The sequence below is a fragment of the Scyliorhinus torazame genome, chromosome 4, assembly GCF_047496885.1.
Source record: "Scyliorhinus torazame isolate Kashiwa2021f chromosome 4, sScyTor2.1, whole genome shotgun sequence".
Lineage (NCBI taxonomy): Eukaryota > Metazoa > Chordata > Chondrichthyes > Carcharhiniformes > Scyliorhinidae > Scyliorhinus > Scyliorhinus torazame.
The window spans coordinates 280,707,601-280,727,552 of record NC_092710.1 but is presented as its reverse complement, the minus strand read 5'-3'; the positions used below and the strand labels follow the sequence as shown (position 1 = coordinate 280,727,552).

Sequence of the window (19,952 nt, the reverse complement as noted above, 5' to 3'; positions counted from 1 at the left end):
AGCCAGATGGTCTGTTTCTGTGCTATTAATTCAATGTAATTCTGCGGTTTTGCTCATCGGCCTTACAAGGGATTGGGAACAATCACGTAGAGATTTCTATCAGGAGATTTGTAGTAGGATAGAATTCATGATCGGGCAGATTAGACATGGCGTATGGAAGGATGAATAGGATGGCCGTGTTCCACTCTGTTGTTTGTGAGGTTAAAGTTGGAGAGAATTGGCAAGGATATGGTCAGCTATAGTCAACTGGTTAGGGTTTTAAGAGGCTACCGGAAATGACTGCAAGAATGATTTAACAGAGTGTTGGTGGAGATCATTATGCGCATGCACCAAATCTAATAGATTTATGTTTTGACTGCTTTTAGGGATGCCGAGTACAAGGGATTGCAACTGTCACTAGATCAAGTAACAGCAACAAAACCATCATTTTCATACGCAAACTCAACTCCAACCATCACTGACTCCAGGAAGACAAGCAAGTCCCGTCTGAGCCGAACAAAATCCAAACAAAGGGCATCACCTTATCCTCAGGTGAGCTATCTCCAGTTGCCATTATTTTTGAGCTGTTAAAAAAATAGTGCGGGAAAGTGATGTGGGGATGAGAGGACAAGCCAAGGCACTGCACCCTGGCATTGGCACCCTGGCAGTTCCAGATTGACAGTGCTGGAGTGGTCCCTCTGTGGAGCCCCATGTGGGAAGGGTGGTGTGGTGTTCCCTTTATGTGTATTGGGGAGAAGGGCTGATGCCTGTGAGGGGTGAGAGTGCACCAATATCTTTGTGGCGGTGGTTGGTGGTGGGGGAACCGGAGGTGAGAGTGCTCCCGATATTTCCATGTTGGTGAGGAATGGGGAGAGAGTACCTCCGATACTTGTATGGGGTAGTGGATGGGGAGGGGGGGGGGGGGGGGGTGGTGTGCCCCCAATACTTGCATGATGGTGGGGTTTGCCCGATATGTGTGGGGAGGTCCTCCGTGTCCATCGGGGAGAGCATTTATTTGCGGCGCAGATCAGGCATCTTTTAAAGATGACTCCCTGATCTCTGTGGAGCCGGCCTTGCTGGCTCTGTCCTGCCGGAATGACAGCGCACTGAGTGACAGAAAACTGGTCTGCAAACTCGGCTGTGCATCTGGAGAGATACATGCCGGTTTTCAGTCAGAACCTGAGACTCTGCCAAATTTTGGTAAAATTCCACCCTACATGTTAATTCAATTTTGTCCCCCTGTGGGGTTCAGTAATGTAATCAAAGCAATTTCTTCGAGCATGTGATAATGACTTGCTGTTTCGAGTCAATGTATTCAGCATCAAAATACATTAGGGCTCACAGTCCACAAGGATGAGTCTCACAACCTTATAGTGATCCGCCTGCCCAGATCTTCCATAGCCAACCCTGCAGTGGGTCAGAGAGAGAAAGAAATATGCATGCCTGTGCTGCTAAGGTCGCTTTTGGAGCACTCACTCACTGAAGAAAGGCAACCCCCACCCCTGTCTTTGTCAGAGGCTTTATAATTTTTTTAAAAATGGTAATCACTTTTGCAGTTTTCTCCAGATTGTCGTTGTTCCGGCCAGTGATTACAACAATGCATCAAGTATTCATAATAGCTTTGTGAGAACTCACGTAATAGATTATGGGTCAAAATTGTAAAAGCATAATATCATCATATAAAAGCTAATATGGTCTGCAGTCCCCAAAGCACTGCAGCGTACTGGGTGCAGACATCTTCCATAATTGGCCGCAGAAGCTTACTCAAACAAAGTGCACAGTGCTTCATTGTATGGGTCTCATGTGCTCTCGGCACTTGGAGTCTCTGCTCAGACAAAGCTTATGTATCATTTAAAATTCCCATTTATATGCAAATTAGTGACAAGCCTCATGATTAGGGCAGCACGATAGCACAAGTGGATAGCACTGTGGCTTCACAGCGCCAGGGTCCCAGGTTCGATTCCCCGCTGGGTCACTGTCTGTGCGGAGTCTGCACGTTCTCCCCGTGTCTGCGTGGGTTTCCTCTGGGTGCTCCGGTTTCCTCCCACAGTCCAAAGACGAGCAGCTTAGGTAGATTGGCCATGATAAATTGCCCTTAGTGACTAAAAAGGTTAGGAGGGGTTATTGGGTTACGGGGATAGGGTGGAGGTGAGAGCTTAAGTGAGTCAGTGCAGACTTGATGGGCCAAATGGCCTCCTTCTGCACTGTATGTTCTATGATGCATCAACAGTAGCTGAACAAAATTCAAGATATTGGTGCCTCTTTCCAGTGGGAACCACGATGGAGGCCTTCGGGGAAGCTCATCTTTTGTCTTAGAAAATATGGGAAAATAGGAGCAGGAAGAGGCTATTCGGCCCTTCGAGCCTGCTCCACTATTATCTTGCCGTTAGTCCCCTCCTCCATGAAAGATCACCCATTGTCTTGTCCCGTGAACTCCAACAATGGGGTGGTGGCAACTGTGCGAACCACAGAAATAGTGCATCCTTTAGCAGCTTGTTAACAGTTGTTGGCTGTCTAAAGAACCTCCATATTCTCCCAGGACATCAACAGCTATCTTCTTAGAACGATTATAAAATGGTTAAATTAGCTGACCTAGGTTGGTTTGGATCTCCAGCAATAAGGCTGGCAACTGATGTGAGGCAGTCCCAGCCACCACATTCGTGGGCCCACAGTGTAACATAATCATGCAACATAGCTTCAAATCGTCTCACCTTTTTTAACAGAAACACTGAAGTTGGTAAACACGTTGACTTCAGTAAAAGTTATGCATTGGGAGCGAAATACTCAAATCAATTTTAATCAAGATCTGCAAATATTTGAACGGCTCATGAGCCTTCAAGCTGAACAATTTTTGTCTGTGAGCAGTGGTTGAGAAATTGCTTCATCTTGAAGTGTGAGAGCCAAAGTAGATTTTTCTAAGCAGCAACAGGGAAGGGAGTAACATGGGGCGTCATTCTCCGACCCCCCGCCGGGTCGGAGAATGGCCGTTGGCCGCCGTGAATCCCGCCCCCGCCCCCGCCGAAATCTCCAGTACCGGAGATGGGGCGGGGGCGGGAATCGGGCCGCGCCGGTTGGCGGGAGCCCCGCTCAATTCTCCGGCACGGATGGGCCAAAGTCCCGCCCAGAAATTGCCTGCCCCGCTGGCGTAAATCAAAGCTGGTATTTACCGGCGGGACCAGGCGGCCTCGGCAGGCTCCGGGGTCCTGGGGGGGGCGCGGTGCGATCTGACCCCGGGGGGTGCCCCCACGGTGGCCTGGCCCGCGATCGGGGCCCACCGATCCGCGGGCGGGCCTGTGCCGTGGGGGCACTCTTTCCCTTCCGCCTCCGCCACGGCCTCCACCATGGCGGAGGCGGAAGTGACTCTCCCCACTGCGCATGCGCGGGAAACTGTCAGCGGCCGCTGACGCTCCCGCGCATGCGCCGCATTTCCGCGCCAGCTGGCGGGGCAACAAACGCCATTTCCGCCAGCTGGAGGGGCGGAAACCCCTCCGGCGTCGGCCTAGCCCCTCAATGTTGGGGCTCGGCCCCCAAAGATGCGGAACATTCCACACCTTTGGGCCGGCGCGATGCCCGCCTGATTGCCGCCGTTTTTGGCGCCAGTCGGCGGACATCGCGCCGTTGGGGGAGAATTTCGCCCATGTTTCCATTTTGTGGCAAAATATGTTTTAACCTCATTGAACACCAAATGTAAAACTGAAGTTTAAAATACACGCTGTTGAAATAGGCCGCCTCCAAGTTCCTAGGGCGAGATTCTCTGACCCCCCGCCAGGTCGGAGAATCGCCGGGGGCGGCGTGAATCCCGCCACTCCGACGCCAGCTGCCGAATTCAACGGCGCCATTTTTTTGCCGGGGCCGGGGATCGCGCTGTGCTGGTCGGGGGCCGTTGTCAGTGGCCCCCCTGGCGATTCTCCAGTCCCCGTTTTCGGCTAGTCACGCCGGTGTGGATTAGACCAGGTCTGTACCGATGGGACCTGGCTCTGAGAGTGGCCTGCGGAGTCCTCGGGGGTTGGCACGGGGGGATCCAGCCCCGGGGGGCCTTCACGGTGGCCTGGCCCGCGATCGGGGCCCACCGATCTGCGGGCGGGCCTGTGCTGTGGGGGCACGCTTTCCCTCCGTGCCGGCCTGTGTAAAGCTCGACCATGGCCGGTGCGGAGAAGAAACCCCCTGCGCATGCGCAGGGATCACACCAGCGGTTCTGCGCATGCGCCAGAACACGCTGGCGCTCCCACGCATGCGCCAACTCATGCCGGCCGGCGTAGGCTCTTCGCCGCCGGTTGGCACGGCGCCAACCACTCCAGCGCTGGCCTAGCCCCCGGAAGTGTGGAGGATTCCGCACCTTCCGGGCGGCCCGACGCCGGAGTGGTTCACGCCGCTCTTTGGCACCGGTACGGCCCGCCCGCCGGTTGGGAGAGAATCCGGCCCATGTGTGCACAGTGCCTCGTCTTGCCCACCTCGAAGGTGGTGCGAGTGAACAGTATGTTTCTGTGCTGTCCTCTCCTACCTCCCAAAACATTACCAGCATCAAATTAGTGGGTTCTGTAAGCAATTATGATGCTTATGTTATTTGTACAGTTTCAGCAGTCTGCTTGTACAGATGCCCAAACATTTGTCTATTTACCACACCAATGGCATAAAAAGGAGTTGTGATTAAAAGCAGGAGGTACTGGAAATACTCAGTCAACGTTTAGGTGAAGGAGCTTTCATCAGTCGTTGTGGTTTTATTTTGGATTTCCAATATTTCCATTCTCTAATTTGTGATTCCAGTTTCGAGAGAGAATCATGAAATTATGGATTCATAGAATGGTTACAGTGCAGAAGGAGGCCATCCGGTGCGGCGCTTCAAGAAGGCGGCTCACCACCAACTTCTCAAGGGCAATCAGGGATGGGCAATAAATACTGGCCTAGTCGGCGATGCCACATCCCATGAATGAAGGTTAAAAACAAAAAGGTCAAAGCTGGCCCTCTGCAAGATCAACTCAGCTAGTCTTCACTTTCCCACCCTTTCTCCAAAGCCATGCATTTCCTTTCTCTTCAGATAGGTGATTTTCCAATTTCCCTTTGAAAGCCGTGATTGAAATTGCCTCCACTACCCTTTCCAGTGCATTCCAAATTCTCACTGCTCACTTCGTAAAAATACTCCTAACTACTCAATTTATATTTCCATAGCTTACCTTTGGTGACTTCGCAATTCACTTTAAAATTCCTCTGTTTCACAATCCTACAATCAATGGGTACAATCTCTCCTCATCTACAAGGGGCTGTTTAGCACAGGGCTAAATCGCTGCCTTTAGAAAGCAGACCTAGGCAAGCCAGCAGCACAGTTCGATTCCCGTAACAGCCTCCCCAAACAGGCGCTGGAATGTGGTGACTAGGGGCTTTTCACAGGAACTTCATTTGAAGCCTACTTGTGACAGTAAGCCATTTTCATTTCATTTCATTTTTCCCTCATAATCCTGAACACTTTTAATAAATCTTGGATGCGACTTCCACAAACGGAGACCAAGCGTGATGGCAATGCCAGCAGGCTCGGAGGTTATTGGAGCCCCCCCCCACTCCCCCCCCCACTCCCCCCCCGGGTGGTCGAGGGCAGGGCAGTGCCAACCTGCCACTATGGCAGTGCCAATGTGGCACTGTAGGGTGCAAGGTTGATACTGCTAGGGTGGCAAGTTGGCACTGCCAAAGGTTGAAGCCTGAGGGGGGCCATACCCATGAAAGTGGGGGTGAATGGCAATATGAATGGGGTTATGTGAGGTGGGGGGTGTAGGAGAGCCTGAAAAGGGAGGTGGGAATGAAAGGGATGCCCTTATGGTGGGGTGTCCTCAGCGACCACATAATGGGGCATACTTACTTGGGGTTTCCTCATTTCCAAAAGACTGGTGCCCAGAGCCAGATGTTGTATTCCAATTGAAGATTAACTGATTGGTGCATTATGGGCACAATTTTCAGGCCCCGACTGGAGGCGGAGAGGCTTAAAATCACTGGCACGTGTCAGCGTATCAATTCCTCAATCCCACGAGGTGGGAAAATAGACTCATTACTCAAATACGTGTGCCTATCAAACACCAACCGGTTTAGCATCAATGGAGCATAGTACCCAATTCTGGCCACCTCATTTTGGGAAGGATGTGAAGGCATTAGAGAGGGGACAGAAACAATTTATAAGAATGTTTCCGGGCTGAGGATCTTCATTTACGTGGATAGATTGTGAAGCTGAGCTTGATATTTTTAGAGAAAGTGAAGGTTGAGAAAAGATTCAATAGAGGTATTGAAAATTTTGAGGGCTCCGTAGAGTAGATAATAATAATCACTTATTGTCACAAGTAGGCTTCAATTAAGTTACTGTGAAAAGCCCCTAGTCACCACATTCTGGTGCCTGTTCGGGGAGGCCGGTACGGGAATTGAACCCGTGCTGCTGGCATTGTTCTGCATTACAAGCCAGCTGTTCAGCTCACTGTGTTAAACCAGCCCCATAACGGGGAGAGATTGTACCCATTGGCTGCAGAATCGTGAATCTGTTGTACTGACACCTGAGTTTCATGTCTTTGTGCTGCTGTTCTTACAACCAAGCTGAAAAACCTCAAACTTCTCCATATTATATATTTACCTTATTGCCACCTCTTTGATCTGTGTCTATTTATTTGCAGGCTCTTCGCAACCCCTCACAGACTTGTAACATAAAAACTTAGATAACATTATTCATGGTCTCTTTGTCTCAGTCATTAATATAAATTGTAAATAGCTCAGGCCCTAGCACTGATCCTCGCACCACTCCAATAGCCACAGCCTGCCAACTTAAAACTGCTCAATTCTCCCTACTCTTTGCTTTCTGCCCAACCAATCTTCTGTCCACGTTACTAGGCCTTGGGCAGAATTCTACATTCCGGGACGCGCGGAATGCGCTCCACAATGGAACGGAGAATCGGGCATCGGGGGAAAATCGGGACTGGTGGTAGGCGATGCTCCGACCCCTGTGAGCAAGGTCCATGATGCGTCCCAGCAGGAGGAAATACATAGACGCAGATGGATCTTAATGACCCATTGATATCCATTTAGCAGGCCAGGAGCTCAATGCCCTGGTCTCCCTTGATTCCCTGGTCCCCCTGGTCAGGAATCACGTGGGCGCGGATTACATACAGTTTTTACCAGTGTGGCCCTGATGTGGTGGACCTCATGATGGGCCTAGTGGGCAACGGTTGGTCCACCCCGTCAGGGCCATGCTGGTAGAAACCATTCAAACTCATCTGAGGGCCACCCTGTCCCCCCACTTCCGAACAATGCACTATCTGCTCACACCTCCTCTACCAGAACCCCCCCCCCTCCCCCCCACAGGGACGCCTGTAATAGGGGAAATTCCCACAGGGATCCCTGTATTAGGGGGACCCTCCACAGGGACCCTTGTAATAGGGGAACCCCACAGGGACCCCGGTAATATATCAAAAATAAAATGACTCTCATTGATAAAAGCTCTTTCAATACATTTGAATTCCTTCAAGTACTGAATCCCTTATAAAAGTAAAAAAGTAAACATTTGTATTCATAGCCCCACATCAAGAACAGCTAATAACTTTATAACCTTTCTGAGCTATAAATTAAAATATGAGTTATCAGACCCCCACTGTGAGAATGGTATGTGGAAGCAATCTAGCAGCATTAATCCAATGATGAAATCCCTCAGACGTATGTCAACAAATATCTACTGAAATTGCAAGCTTTGATTATTTTCAACTACAGCTGACTTTATTTTATTGAAAGGATAGGGTTTTTGAATGACATGACAGTTTGATAATTCCAAAGACTCATCCACTTTTTAATGCACATTTACGTCCACGCTTAACATTCCCAAATAGGGAGGCGGCACGGTGGCACAGTGGTTAGGACTGCTACCTCACACGCTGAGGACCTGGGTTTGATCCCAGTCCCAAGTCACTGTCCGTGTTCTGGCCGCTTCCGTGAATCGCGGGAGGACGTCGGACCGGCATGGCGGGAAAATTTGGCGACCCAGGCGATTCTCCAAGCCGGCGCGGGAGCGGAGAATCGCGCCCCCTATCTTGTGACTGTCCAAAATGGAGAAGGTTCATTTGGTAAAGCAGCAAACACATCTCGGGACTTCATTGCGAACGTGCCGAGGTGAAGTGTTGGCATCCGACGGAGCGCACAAATCTCCAAACAACCCACCTGCCCAACCCTTCAAGCACTACCTGCCTTGCATGTGACAGCGTATGGAGCTTGCACACTGGACTTATCAGCCATCTAAGAATTTATTGGACCAAAGTCATCTTCAATCCCAGTGCACTGCCGAAACAGAAGACTTCCTGATCTTCTAAACCAGAATCTTTTCTTACTAATGTCGTTATGCCATCCTTAGCTTTAGGCTGACCCCTCCTCATTTTCCAGTTTGTTAGTCTTTTCAAAATGTTGTGCACTCTGAAATATTTATTTCCCAAACTTGATAACCTTGTAAACATGTTTCGGTAATGGTGATTCAATTTAAATCTCTATCTGTGGCACTGGTTCATCTCATTTTTCCAAATGCTTTGCGCATTCAGATCAAGAACATTTAATTTTATTTTTTACAGCTATTATTTATGTGGATCCTATTAACTGATGCTTTATTACTGTTAAACTCTCTGACCCTTCGAGGTCAGCTTGGTGGCATAGTGGTTAGCACTGCTGCCTCACGGCACCAAGGTCCCAGGTTCGATCCCGGCTCTGGGCCACTGTCCGTGTGGAGTTTGCACATTCTCCCCGTGTTTACGTGGGTTTCATCCCCACAACCCAAACATGCGCAGGCTAGGTGGATTGGCCACGCTAAATTGTCCCTTAATTGGAAATAAAAAATTGGGTACTATAAATTTCTAAAAGATTTTCTCTGACCCTCCTATTCCCTCTGCTTGCCATCACCAAAATTGACATACTGAGCTGGATTTTGTACATCCCACGTGGCATGTTTTGCAGTGGTGGAGGTGGCCTGCTATTGGACAGTGGTGGGACCTAATGGTTCTGCCGCTTTCAATGGGGCTTCCCATTGTTTGCACCCCCTGCCACCAGGGAATCCGCAGCAGAGGGGTCACCATTGGAGGGACTAGAAGACACCCCGATGGGAACAGCCAGAAAGTTCTGGCCACTGATCTATTGTCGCAATCTCTTTGTTTAGATTCCTAAATCTTCCTTCACCTGAACCTTCCCATACTCTTTTACTTTAAAGTCATATCCATTGCCCAAGTTATATAATTTGCCAGGGAATTGGTTTGAGTGGAGTCCATTCCCAACAGAACAGCTCTCTTTCTCCCGAGTATTTATTCCAGTCCCCCATGAATCAAAGCCATTCCTTCACAAGCCATTTTTTAATCATGCGTTTATTTCTCGAATCTCCTTGACTGGATGTCAGTTGGGGGAGTTCCTCTTACTTAATAACAATCTTTTATTGTCACAAGTATGAAGTTACTGTGAAAAGCCCCGAGTCGCCACATTCTGGCGCATGTTCTGGTAAGCTGGTACGGGAATTGAATGTGCGCTGCAGGCCTTGTTCTGCATTACAAACCAGCTGTTTAGCCCACTGAGCTAAACCAGCCCTAGGGGCGCCTTGCCCAATGGAGAGACTTGCTGATGGCAAGGGCCACCCACACATGAAGACTCCTGCCTGTCTTTGAAATCTGAAGCCCCTTCCCCCTCCCGGCGGGGCCTCCCAGACGTTGAGAGATACCAGCTTTTAGGTATTAAGAAAGAGTGGGAATCAATGTATTGAAGGCTGATTTCGATGTTTGACAATGCAGGAAGGACGAAGATTATGAAGGATTGTGCCCAGCAGGAGCAAGAATGATTGAAGATAATCTTTTACTATTTAAGCTTAGTGTAAATGAAACCCAAATGCTGATCTGTGATCCTTTCAGTAACTTTTTCTTTTCTTCCCCCCCTTATTGCAGTATTCCGGTTTCCACACAGAAAGATCTGAATCGGACCATGAGAGTCAATGGGGAGGGAGTCCGCTAACAGACAATGCTTCCCCACAGCTGCTGGATCATACAGAAGAGTCACAGCCACATTCCCAACATGACATTATATCCTGTGCCTATGGACAGTTTTCTGACAGAAACTCTCTGTGCTATGGCTTTGCCCTTGAGCACTCCAGGTCAGTGGAGGAACGGAAGACCCACTTCCACACGTCGCCATGTGAGGGAGGAAGGTGCGAGGCAGGCAGATACTTTCTTGGGGGCTCGCAATCTGGAAGAGATAATTGGTGGAACTCCTCCCGTATGACGTTAGCTCTGACCAAGTCATCACCAGAAAGCAGAGAAGGATATGAAAACAGCATGCCACATATAGCCTCTATTCCCAATATTCATGGTAAGGTAACTGTAAGAAAGGAACACAGTAATTGGAAAATTGGAAAATTTGCAACGTAGGAAGCAATCAATTCTATGGGAGACTGAATTACATTCAACAAGAGAGAGAAAGTTATTTCATGAATTGTTCAATGAACAATTTGCTTTTTTACTGTAACTAAGTAATCTGAAACCTCATACATGGTGCTAAATTGCTTTTGAACCACATGTGTCAAACAGAGAAACCTTAAAGAACCTGATTTTAACTCCACCTAAGTGAATGAGTTTGGATTGAACTAAAATCAGGTCCCTCTCACAATACAACACACGTTCTGAAAATTAATACAAAATCTGTCAAACATAAGATCCACACTCACTAATCTGAGATTCCCTCCGATTAACACTGGAAAGAAAGATAATTGCTGAACAGGGTTAAGCCTCTCTTGTTTCAAATGTAGGGGTAAATTCTGGCCTTCATCACCTGTGGAGAGGGTCACACGCCAATGATAATACCTGCTGAATTTTAATTCCATGGAGGTGTTTTGGCACGCATTCATTCCTCATTCGGCAAAAACAAATTAAATGGACATTCATATGATGCACATAAGAGGTCACTATATAAAATCAGGGTTCATGGATAGGGGGTCATGGATTAGCATGGATTGAGGAATGGATAACGGACAGAAAACAGGGTATAGGAATAAATATGTTATTTTTGGACTTGCAGCCTGTAACTCGTGTAACTGCAGGGATCAGTATTAGGGCCTCGGCTTCTTACAATCTTCATCATTAGCTTAAATGTATTGACTAAATATAATGTATCCAGTTTGCTGAGGGTAAAAAGCTAGGTGGGAAAGTAAGCTGTGAGAAGAATGCAAAGAGGTTACAAAAGGTTATGGACTAGTTAAATAAGTGGGAAAGAATATGACAGATTGATTGCTATGTGACAAAGTGAAATTTTCCCTTTGGCAGGGAACAGAGAAAAGCAGGATATTTAGCAAATGATGAGGAACTGGAAAGTATTGGTATTTAGAAGGATCCTGGGCGTTCATTTACACAGAACAGAGAAAGTTAATGTGCAGGTACAGCAAGCAATTAGGAAAACAAAGGGTATGCTAGTATTTATTACAAAGGGGTTGAGTATAAGAGTACAGAAGTTTTAGTCTAACCATACCGTCTTGGTGAGACTATACCTGGAGTACTGTGTATAGTATTGATCTTGTTACCTAACCTTGGCCTATGTTCCTTAGACTTAAAAAGAATGAGAGGTGATCATATACTTCGGAAAGTGCTTGACAGGTATATGCCTTGAGGATGTTTTCCCTTGCTGAGGAGTCTAGAACTAAGGATCACAGTCTCAGAAGAAAGGATCGGCTATTTAACTAAAAAAAAAATGTAGTTTATCCAATTCATTTTTTTTTCCAATTAAGGGGCAATTTAGTGTGGCCAATCCACCTACCCTGCACATTTTTAGGCTGTGTGGGTGAGAGAGAATGTGCAAACTCCACACGGACAGTGACCCAGGACCGGGATCGAACCCGGGTCCTCGGCGCTGTGAGGCAGCAGTGCTAACCACTGCTCCACCGTGCCACCCGGGATCGGCCATTTAAGATTGAGATGAGAGGAAATTTTGTGACTGATAGGGTTGTGTATCTTTAGAACTCTCTGCTCCAGGTAACTGTGGATGTTCAGTCATTCTGTCATTCAAGGCAGGGATCAATAGATTGTTGGATACACTGGGAATTAAGCGAAATGGGAATAGTGCGGAAAAGTGGTTTTGAGGTTGATGATCAGTCTTGACCTTATTAACTGGTGAAGCAGGCGCGAGGGGCCGATTGGTTCCTCTTTCTTATGTTCTTTTGTTCGTCCTCTTCTTGCATTTGCCGATAAGACATGGCTAACTGTGAATTGGAAGTGGTTTACCGGCTGGAAAGTGCTTTCAGATCTCCTGAGAATTTGAGAAGTGTTCCATAAGCACAGTTTGTTTCTAAAGTGTTTCAAACCCTCTTTCTAACCTTTTTTTTTAAACAACGGTAATGCCTGTCAAATGTATGATGAAAAACTAGTTATAAATTTTACAAAGTAAGTGGAGCAGGGCTTTGTTTCCAGCCTGTCCTAAAGAAAATGTGAATGCTAATTCTGTGCTGTCTTTGGACCTAATACAAGTAAGCTGGCCCAGCTTTCCAAAGTGTACCTTGGTACCAGAACTGCGCTAGCTCCTTGAAGCTGGTATAATATTTGGCTGATTTTCACACCAGCTGGATGTGACTTATTCCCATACTGATTCTGTTTGATGCTATCTAACATAATGAACACTTTCTGGTTCATTTCTACTTAATTAATAATAAGGTTGGATCTTTTCCAGATCTGTGTTGCTGTGGCTCGAGGACATTTTCAAGACATTAGAAATGAGATGTTTACATAAACATCCAGCTGGGTTTGACAATTCATGGGATTAGTTGAAGCTCGCTGAGATATATGTGAAATTTGATGACTCAGTGGTGATAAATAAGATGAAAGCAGACAAAGATACATGCCATGGCATTCTGTCTGGCAGTGGACAATCTCAATGTCCTGACTGGTCCTAGCTGAACTTCAAATGTTGCATCTTTTCCTGTAATTTATCTGAGTCGATATTTTTCAGCAAAATGGTGACCATGTCTGATGTTGGAGTAAGAATGACTGGTCATTATGTCTAACGATATCATAATAGATATTCTTTGGACTCTTGTTTGCGATTTTTCACAAATAGTGAACAGATACATATGCAAATTCATTTTGCAGTGTCACTACACAAATTGACCAAAGGAATATTTCGCCGATTGTTTGATTATATGTCAAGTACTCAAACCAATGTTTAATCTCTGACTTTTGTATTTTTTTGGCACTTGGTTAAAATGTCACTGTACCTTTATTGGTGCTGTACATGGAGACACTTCTAGATTAACATTTGTTAAACGCTGGAAAATCTCTTCCTGTTTGCATTGCTTGCATGGGATTTGTTGAAGATCGTTGAGGCTGCTATGAAATTTGATGACTCAGTGGTGATAAATAAGATGAAAGCAGAGAAAGATAAATGTCATGACGTTCTGTCTGGCAGTGGACAATCTCAATGTCCTGACTGGCCTGAGCTGAACTTCAGATCTTGCATCTTGTTCATCAACAAATTCACCTTCTCAATATCACTTTTTTATTGATCCAATGGATGTGGGCATTGCGGGACATCACTGGCAAGGCCAGCGTTTATGGCCCATCCCTAGTTGTCCCTTGAGAGGGTGGTGCTGTGCTACTTTATTAAACCGCTGCATTCTCTGTGGTGCAGGTACATTCACAGTTCCATTACTTAGTGAGTTGCGGGATTTTGACCCAGTGATATTGAAGGAACAGCAATATATATCTAATCAGGATGGTGTGTGACTTCGAGGGGAGTTTGCAGATGGTGGTATTTCCATGTACCTGCTTCCTCAGTTTTTCTAGGTGGTAGATGTCACGGGTTTTGGAGATCCTGTTGAAAGAGCCTTGGTGAGTTGCTGCAGTGCATCTTTTAGATGGTATACAATGCAGCCATGGCACCTTGGTGATAGAGGGAGTGAATTTTTAAGGTGGTGGATGAGGTACGAATCAAGTAGGTTACTTTGCCCTAGATGGTGCTGAGCTTCTTGAGTGATGTCGGAGCTGCACTCATCAAGGCAAATGGAGACACACTCCTGATTTATACCTTACAGATGGCGGACAGGCTTTGGGAGTCAGGAGGTGGTGTCACCATAGAATACCCAGCCTCTAACCTGCTTGCATCCCCACTTCAGCCTGCAATGCTTTCCCTGTTAGCCTCCTAAACTCTATCTCATTTACGCTGTAATTTGTTCAAATACTGCCACTTGTATCTGTCACACACTGAATACCATGTTTTTGTGACTATGTGGTCTCCAATCTCAATCCACTTTTAACCTTCAGCCCGTTAGTTTCAAGGGTGGGATTCTCAGGCCACGTCCGCCTGGCGACGGCGAATCCCACTCGAGGTCAATGGACTTCTCCTTTGTCCGCGTCTCACTGGTGGCGTTCCTGCGGTGGGTGGGGCAGAAGAATCCAGTCCTCTGTCTTCATTTTCAAATGGCTTCAGAGTCTCATACTTGCTCTCTTCTCCACTCACCTTCTTCTCCAAGATGCAATGTCCATTCTGACTCTAGACTATTGTAGTTCCCCTTTTTTTTTACCTCACCATCAATGACAGAATCATCGACCAACACTTTTTTGAGCTGGAATCTGAGCCAGAAGCACTCTGACTTGTAAAGCAAGGAGAGAGGTTGCTGGATAATTCACTTCAGAGAACAGTCATACACTGGAGTTTAGCACAGGAAGAAGGAAGTGTGACTGTCAGCCAGATAGGAGAATGTAGGAGAGATAGCTAACATCGTCAAATGGCGCGTTTGACAGCATGAGTGGGAAACATGGCAAGATGGTCCTCATTGCACTTCTCGGCGATGTAAATCCTGGACGGGATTGTGCCCTCCCTGTAGTGGCAGGCCACCTTTCTCAATGGCCAATGTTCACAAAACCTTGTGCAGTCCTTGGCGAGGGTTGTCCATCGAACATGAAGGAATAAGTGGCACGCATTCAAGGAGGGCACACAAAAGTCACTTTTTCCCGAGCTTTTAGAGCAGTTCTAGGGCAAGGGCTTCAGTGCAGATGGGGCCAGAGTTGTAGGGTGGGGCGGAGGGGGAAGGGTTGCGGCAAGGCAGCACAGACTGATCGAAGAGCAGGGATGTGCTGTTGAAGCTATATAAGGCTCTGGTCAGACTCCATTTGGAATATTACGTGGGGGGGGGGGGGGGGGGGGGGGCATGGTGGGGGAGTGGTGGAGTGGCGGGAAAGGTGAGGGAAGTGGCCAAATACTTGGAAGAGCTTGTCAAAGTCCACAGCTGAGGCCATTCAAGCAATGCAAAAGCATGAATGTGCCACTAAATGCTCTAGAAACTCTCATCCCTCAGGTGCAGACTGCAAAACAATGTGAGTTTTAAGGGGCTGCAGGACAATTGGGGAAGTTGTAGAATCCCCTTGCACAAGGTAGGCATGGAGCAGTCACTGAATGAGGGGCTCGGAGCCCCTTGCAAAGTATTTATTTATTTGGACCAGCAACCCTCATGGTTTAAACTAACAGCGTAGCCTTGCAATGCAGGTTAGGATAATGCCTGCGCCTGAGCTGAGAGCACAGCCTGCAGTCAAGTGGCTGAAACCGCCGCCAATTAGTCAAGCGGAATGGAGCGGTGCGGGGGAAGTAGCGGAGGCTTTGGACAGTCATGAACAGCACTAAACAATGACCATCCAAATGGTGGCCAGCCCTCTCTGGCATATGTGAAGAGGCCGAAGCCTCTTAGGAGACTTAACCAAGAGTGGTCCTTAGGTCACAAACGCTAATCCTTATGTATCTCTCCTTGATACTGCAGGAGGAGAACAGCAGGATCATGGAGCCTGGTTGGGATCCAGCTTTATGCCTCACGGTTTACAGGGAACAGAAAAGTTTGCGATGGAGGAGCCAGGTTTGGCAAGTGGAGGAGCACCACCCTTAAGATGAAGGGGAGCCAGGCCTACTCTGGATGCAGCTGAAGGTCCACAGTGAGCCATTGTTCATAGGTGCCTTGCAAGACCCAAGGCCTATAGATGGCACTTGCCATCCTACAGCTGCTCGAGAATCAGTGTCATCAAAGACTGTGCATGTCCAGGGAACTGGTCAGTCACATATGCCCTCTTCTGCTGAATTTGATGCCACGGGGACCTGGAAGGCATCCAGGGCCAGTGACAGTGGAAGTGACCAAGGCGGTCAATTTTTATGCCATTGGCTCCTTCCAGGGCTCCACAGGTGAATTGTGCAGGATCATACAAGTGTGTGGTAGTATGTATTGGGGGTCATGTGGGACTGGAAGCCCTAACGTCATTGGCTGACAGATCCCGGGTCCTGGTTGGCTGTTGACCCCAAGCTCCGCCCTGAAGGCAGAGTATAAGAAGCCGGAGTCTTCCCCCGCAGGCCAGTTTACTATCGAGCTGCGGGGGAACAGACACGCTTAATAAAGCCTCATCGACTTCACTCTATTCGTCTCACGGAGTCTTTGTGCGCTACAATTTATTAAGCGTGCCTAAAAAGGACTATGGAGCTCAGGATCATTCCGGAATGCCTGAGGATCAGCCCCCACGCAGTGAACGCAGCAGCAGCCTTCAAGCACTGGCAGACTTGCTTCGAGGCCTACCTCAGAACGACCACCGGCCGAGTCTCAGAAGACCAAAAACTGCAGGTCCTGAACTCGAGGGTGAGCACGGAGATTTTCTCCCTCATCGAAGACTCGGATGATTTCCAGACGGCGTTCGCAGCACTGAAAAGTCTCTACGTTCGCCCAGTTAACCAAATCTACGCTCGCTACCAGCTCGTGACGAGATGGCAAGCTCCCGGAGAATCGATGGACGAGTTCTACGCCGCGCTGCTGATTTTGGGACGAGCCTGCAGCTGCCCGTCGGTAAACGCAAATGAACACAGGGACATGTTAATGCGCGACGCTTTTGTGGCAGGTATGCAATCCTCCCAAATCCGCCAAAGACTTCTAGAAAAAGAGTCGCTAGGACTCTCAGAGGCACGGGCCTTAGCAGCCTCCCTAGACGTGGCCGCGCGTAATACCCGCGCCTACGGCCCCAACCGCGCGGCAACCCATTGGGCCCCGTACGTACCCGTCGCGGCAAACCCCCTACCCCCCCCCCCCCCGGACACCCCACAGGCTTGCGCGGTCCAAACGCCGAGTCGCACCGGGGGCGCCCGCTGTTATTTCTGCGGCCAGGCGAAACACCCCCGACAGCGCTGCCCTGCCCGCGCAGCTATCTGCAAAAGCTGCGGGAAAAAGGGCCATTATGCGGTTGTGTGCCGGTCCCGCGAGGTCGCCGCCGTCCCGTGAGCACAGGGAGCCCTGCAAGCAGTTTACGCGCCCCAACCCCCCAGCACGCCATGTACGACCCGCAGGCGCAGCCGCTCTGGGTCCCGACCACCGCGGTCCCAGGAGAACTGGGAGCCCTGCACGCCGCCTACGCTCCCCAACCCCCCTCCCCGCAGCCCATGTATAACCCACCGCCGGCGCTACCGCTTTGGGTCCCGGCCAACACTCTCCACGGAGAGGAGGGAGTTTTCCGCATCCCTAACGCCACCCTAACCCCCACCCCGCGCCCCACGCCTGACCCGCCGGCGCCACCTACTTGGGCCCCGACCACCGCTGTCCCCGGTGAGGGAGCTCCGCGCGGTCCTAGCGCTCGCGGCCCCACGCCTGACCCGCCGGCGCCGCCGACTTGGGCCCCGACCACCGCGGTCCCTGGTGAGGGAGCTCCGCGCGGTCCTAGAGCTCGCGGTCCTAGCGCTCCCCAGCCCCCCCAGCGCACCATGTGCGACCCGCAGACGCCGCCATTTTGGGTCCCGGCCACCACGAGGGGAGGAGGGGCGCCGATGTGCGACCCGCAGACGCCGCCATTTTGGGTCCCGGCCACCATGAGGGGAGAACGGGCGCCGCCATCTTGGACTGCCCCAGACCTGTACGACGCATGGGGGCGGCCATTTTGTCCACCCCCGCTGCCATCTTGTGACCCCCCAGCCACGTGCGATGTATGGGGGCGGCCATTTTGTTCATCCCCGACGCCATCTTGGACGGCAACAACGGACCCCACTCCACTACTACAACCACGGCTCGCTTCGATTACGCTCGATCAAGCTCGGCCCCGGACACTCCAGACGACGACGACAACGGTCCTAATAAACGGCCACGAGACGCCATGCCTAATCGACTCCGGGAGCACGGAAAGCTTTATACACCCCGACATGGTAAGACGCTGTTCCTTGACCACCTATCCCAGCGCACAAAAGATTTGCCTAGCTGCAGGATCCCACTCCGTACAGATCCAGGGATTCTGCATAGTTACCCTAACGGTGCAGGGAAGGGAGTTCAAAAACTACAAACTAAACGTCCTTCCCCAACTCTGTGCCCCCACCTTGCTGGGATTAGATTTCCAATGCAATCTACAGAGCCTTACGTTCAAATTCGGCGGCCCCATACCCCCACTCACTATCTGCGGCCTCGCAACCCTCAAGGTGCAACCCCCGTCCTTGTTTGCGAACCTCACCCCGGATTGCAAACCCGTCGCCACTGGGAGCAGACGGTACAGCGCCCAGGACAGGACCTTCATTCGGTCCGAAGTCCAGCGGCTACTAAAGGAGGGCATAATCCAGGCCAGCAATAGTCCCTGGAGAGCGCAGGTGGTAGTAGTGAAGACAGGGGAGAAACAAAGGATGGTCATTGACGATAGCCAGACCATCAACAGGTACACACAACTAGACGCGTACCCTCTCCCCCGCATATCCGACATGGTCAATCGGATTGCCCAATATAAAGTCTTCTCCACCGTGGACCTCAAGTCCGCCTACCATCAGCTCCCCATCCGCCCAAGTGACCGCAAGTACACAGCCTTCGAGGCAGACGGGCGATTATACCATTTCCTACGGGTCCCTTTTGGCGTCACAAACGGGGTCTCGGTCTTCCAACGGGAGATGGACCGAATGGTTGATCAACATGGGTTGCGGGCCACGTTCCCTTATCTCGACAATGTAACCATCTGCGGCCACGATCAGCAGGACCACGACGCCAACCTCCAAAAATTCCTCCAGACCGCCAAAGCCTTGAACCTCACGTACAACGAGGACAAGTGCGTTTTTAGCACCGACCGGCTAGCCATTCTGGGCTACGTAGTGCGCAATGGGATAATAGGCCCCGACCCCGAACGTATGCGCGCACTCATGGAATTTCCCCTCCCGCACTGCCCAAAAGCCCTGAAACGCTGCTTGGGGTTCTTTTCGTACTACGCCCAGTGGGGCCCCAGTACGCAGACAAGGCCCGCCCCCTAATACAGACCACGACCTTCCCTCTGTCGACAGAGGCTTGCCAGGCCTTCAGCCGCATCAAAGCGGATATCGCAAAGGCCACGATGCGCGCCATCAACGAGTCCCTCCCCTTCCAGGTCGAGAGCGACGCCTCCGACGTAGCTCTAGCGGCCACCCTTAACCAAGCGGGCAGACCCGTGGCTTTTTTCTCCCGGGCCCTCCACGCCTCAGAAATCCGCCACTCTTCAGTAGAAAAGGAAGCCCAAGCCATAGTGGAAGCTGTGCGACATTGGAGGCATTACCTGGCCGGCAGGAGATTCACTCTCCTCACGGACCAATGGTCGGTAGCCTTCATGTTCGATAGTGCACAGCGGGGCAAAATCAAAAACGACAAAATCTTAAGGTGGAGGATCGAGCTCTCCACCTTCAACTATGAGATTTTGTATCGTCCCGGAAAGCTGAACGAGCCGTCCGATGCCCTATCCCGCGGCACATGTGCCAACGCACAAATTAACCGCCTCCAAACCCTCCACGAGGACCTCTGCCACCCGGGGGTCACTCGGTTTTACCACTTCATCAAGTCCCGCAATCTCCCATACTCTTTAGAGGAGGTCCGTACAGTCACAAGGGACTGCCACATCTGCGCGGAATGCAAGCCGCATTTTTTCAGGCCAGATGGAGCGCACCTGATTAAGGCTTCCCGCCCCTTTGAACGCCTCAGTCTCGATTTCAAAGGGCCCCTCCCCTCCACC

The 19,952-nt window shown here is 49.9% G+C and overlaps 1 protein-coding gene across 1 annotated transcript in view; it reads left to right on the top strand.

Annotated features, from left to right (window-relative positions):
* Positions 1-19,952, top strand: part of sim1a (SIM bHLH transcription factor 1a) — a 123,895-nt gene that overhangs the window by 88,908 nt on the left and 15,035 nt on the right. Inside the window, exons 10-11 of the mRNA XM_072499845.1 lie at positions 366-531; positions 9,903-10,323. Of these exons, the coding sequence (XP_072355946.1) occupies positions 366-531; positions 9,903-10,323 (587 nt within the window). The remainder of the gene's footprint in view (positions 1-365; positions 532-9,902; positions 10,324-19,952) is intronic.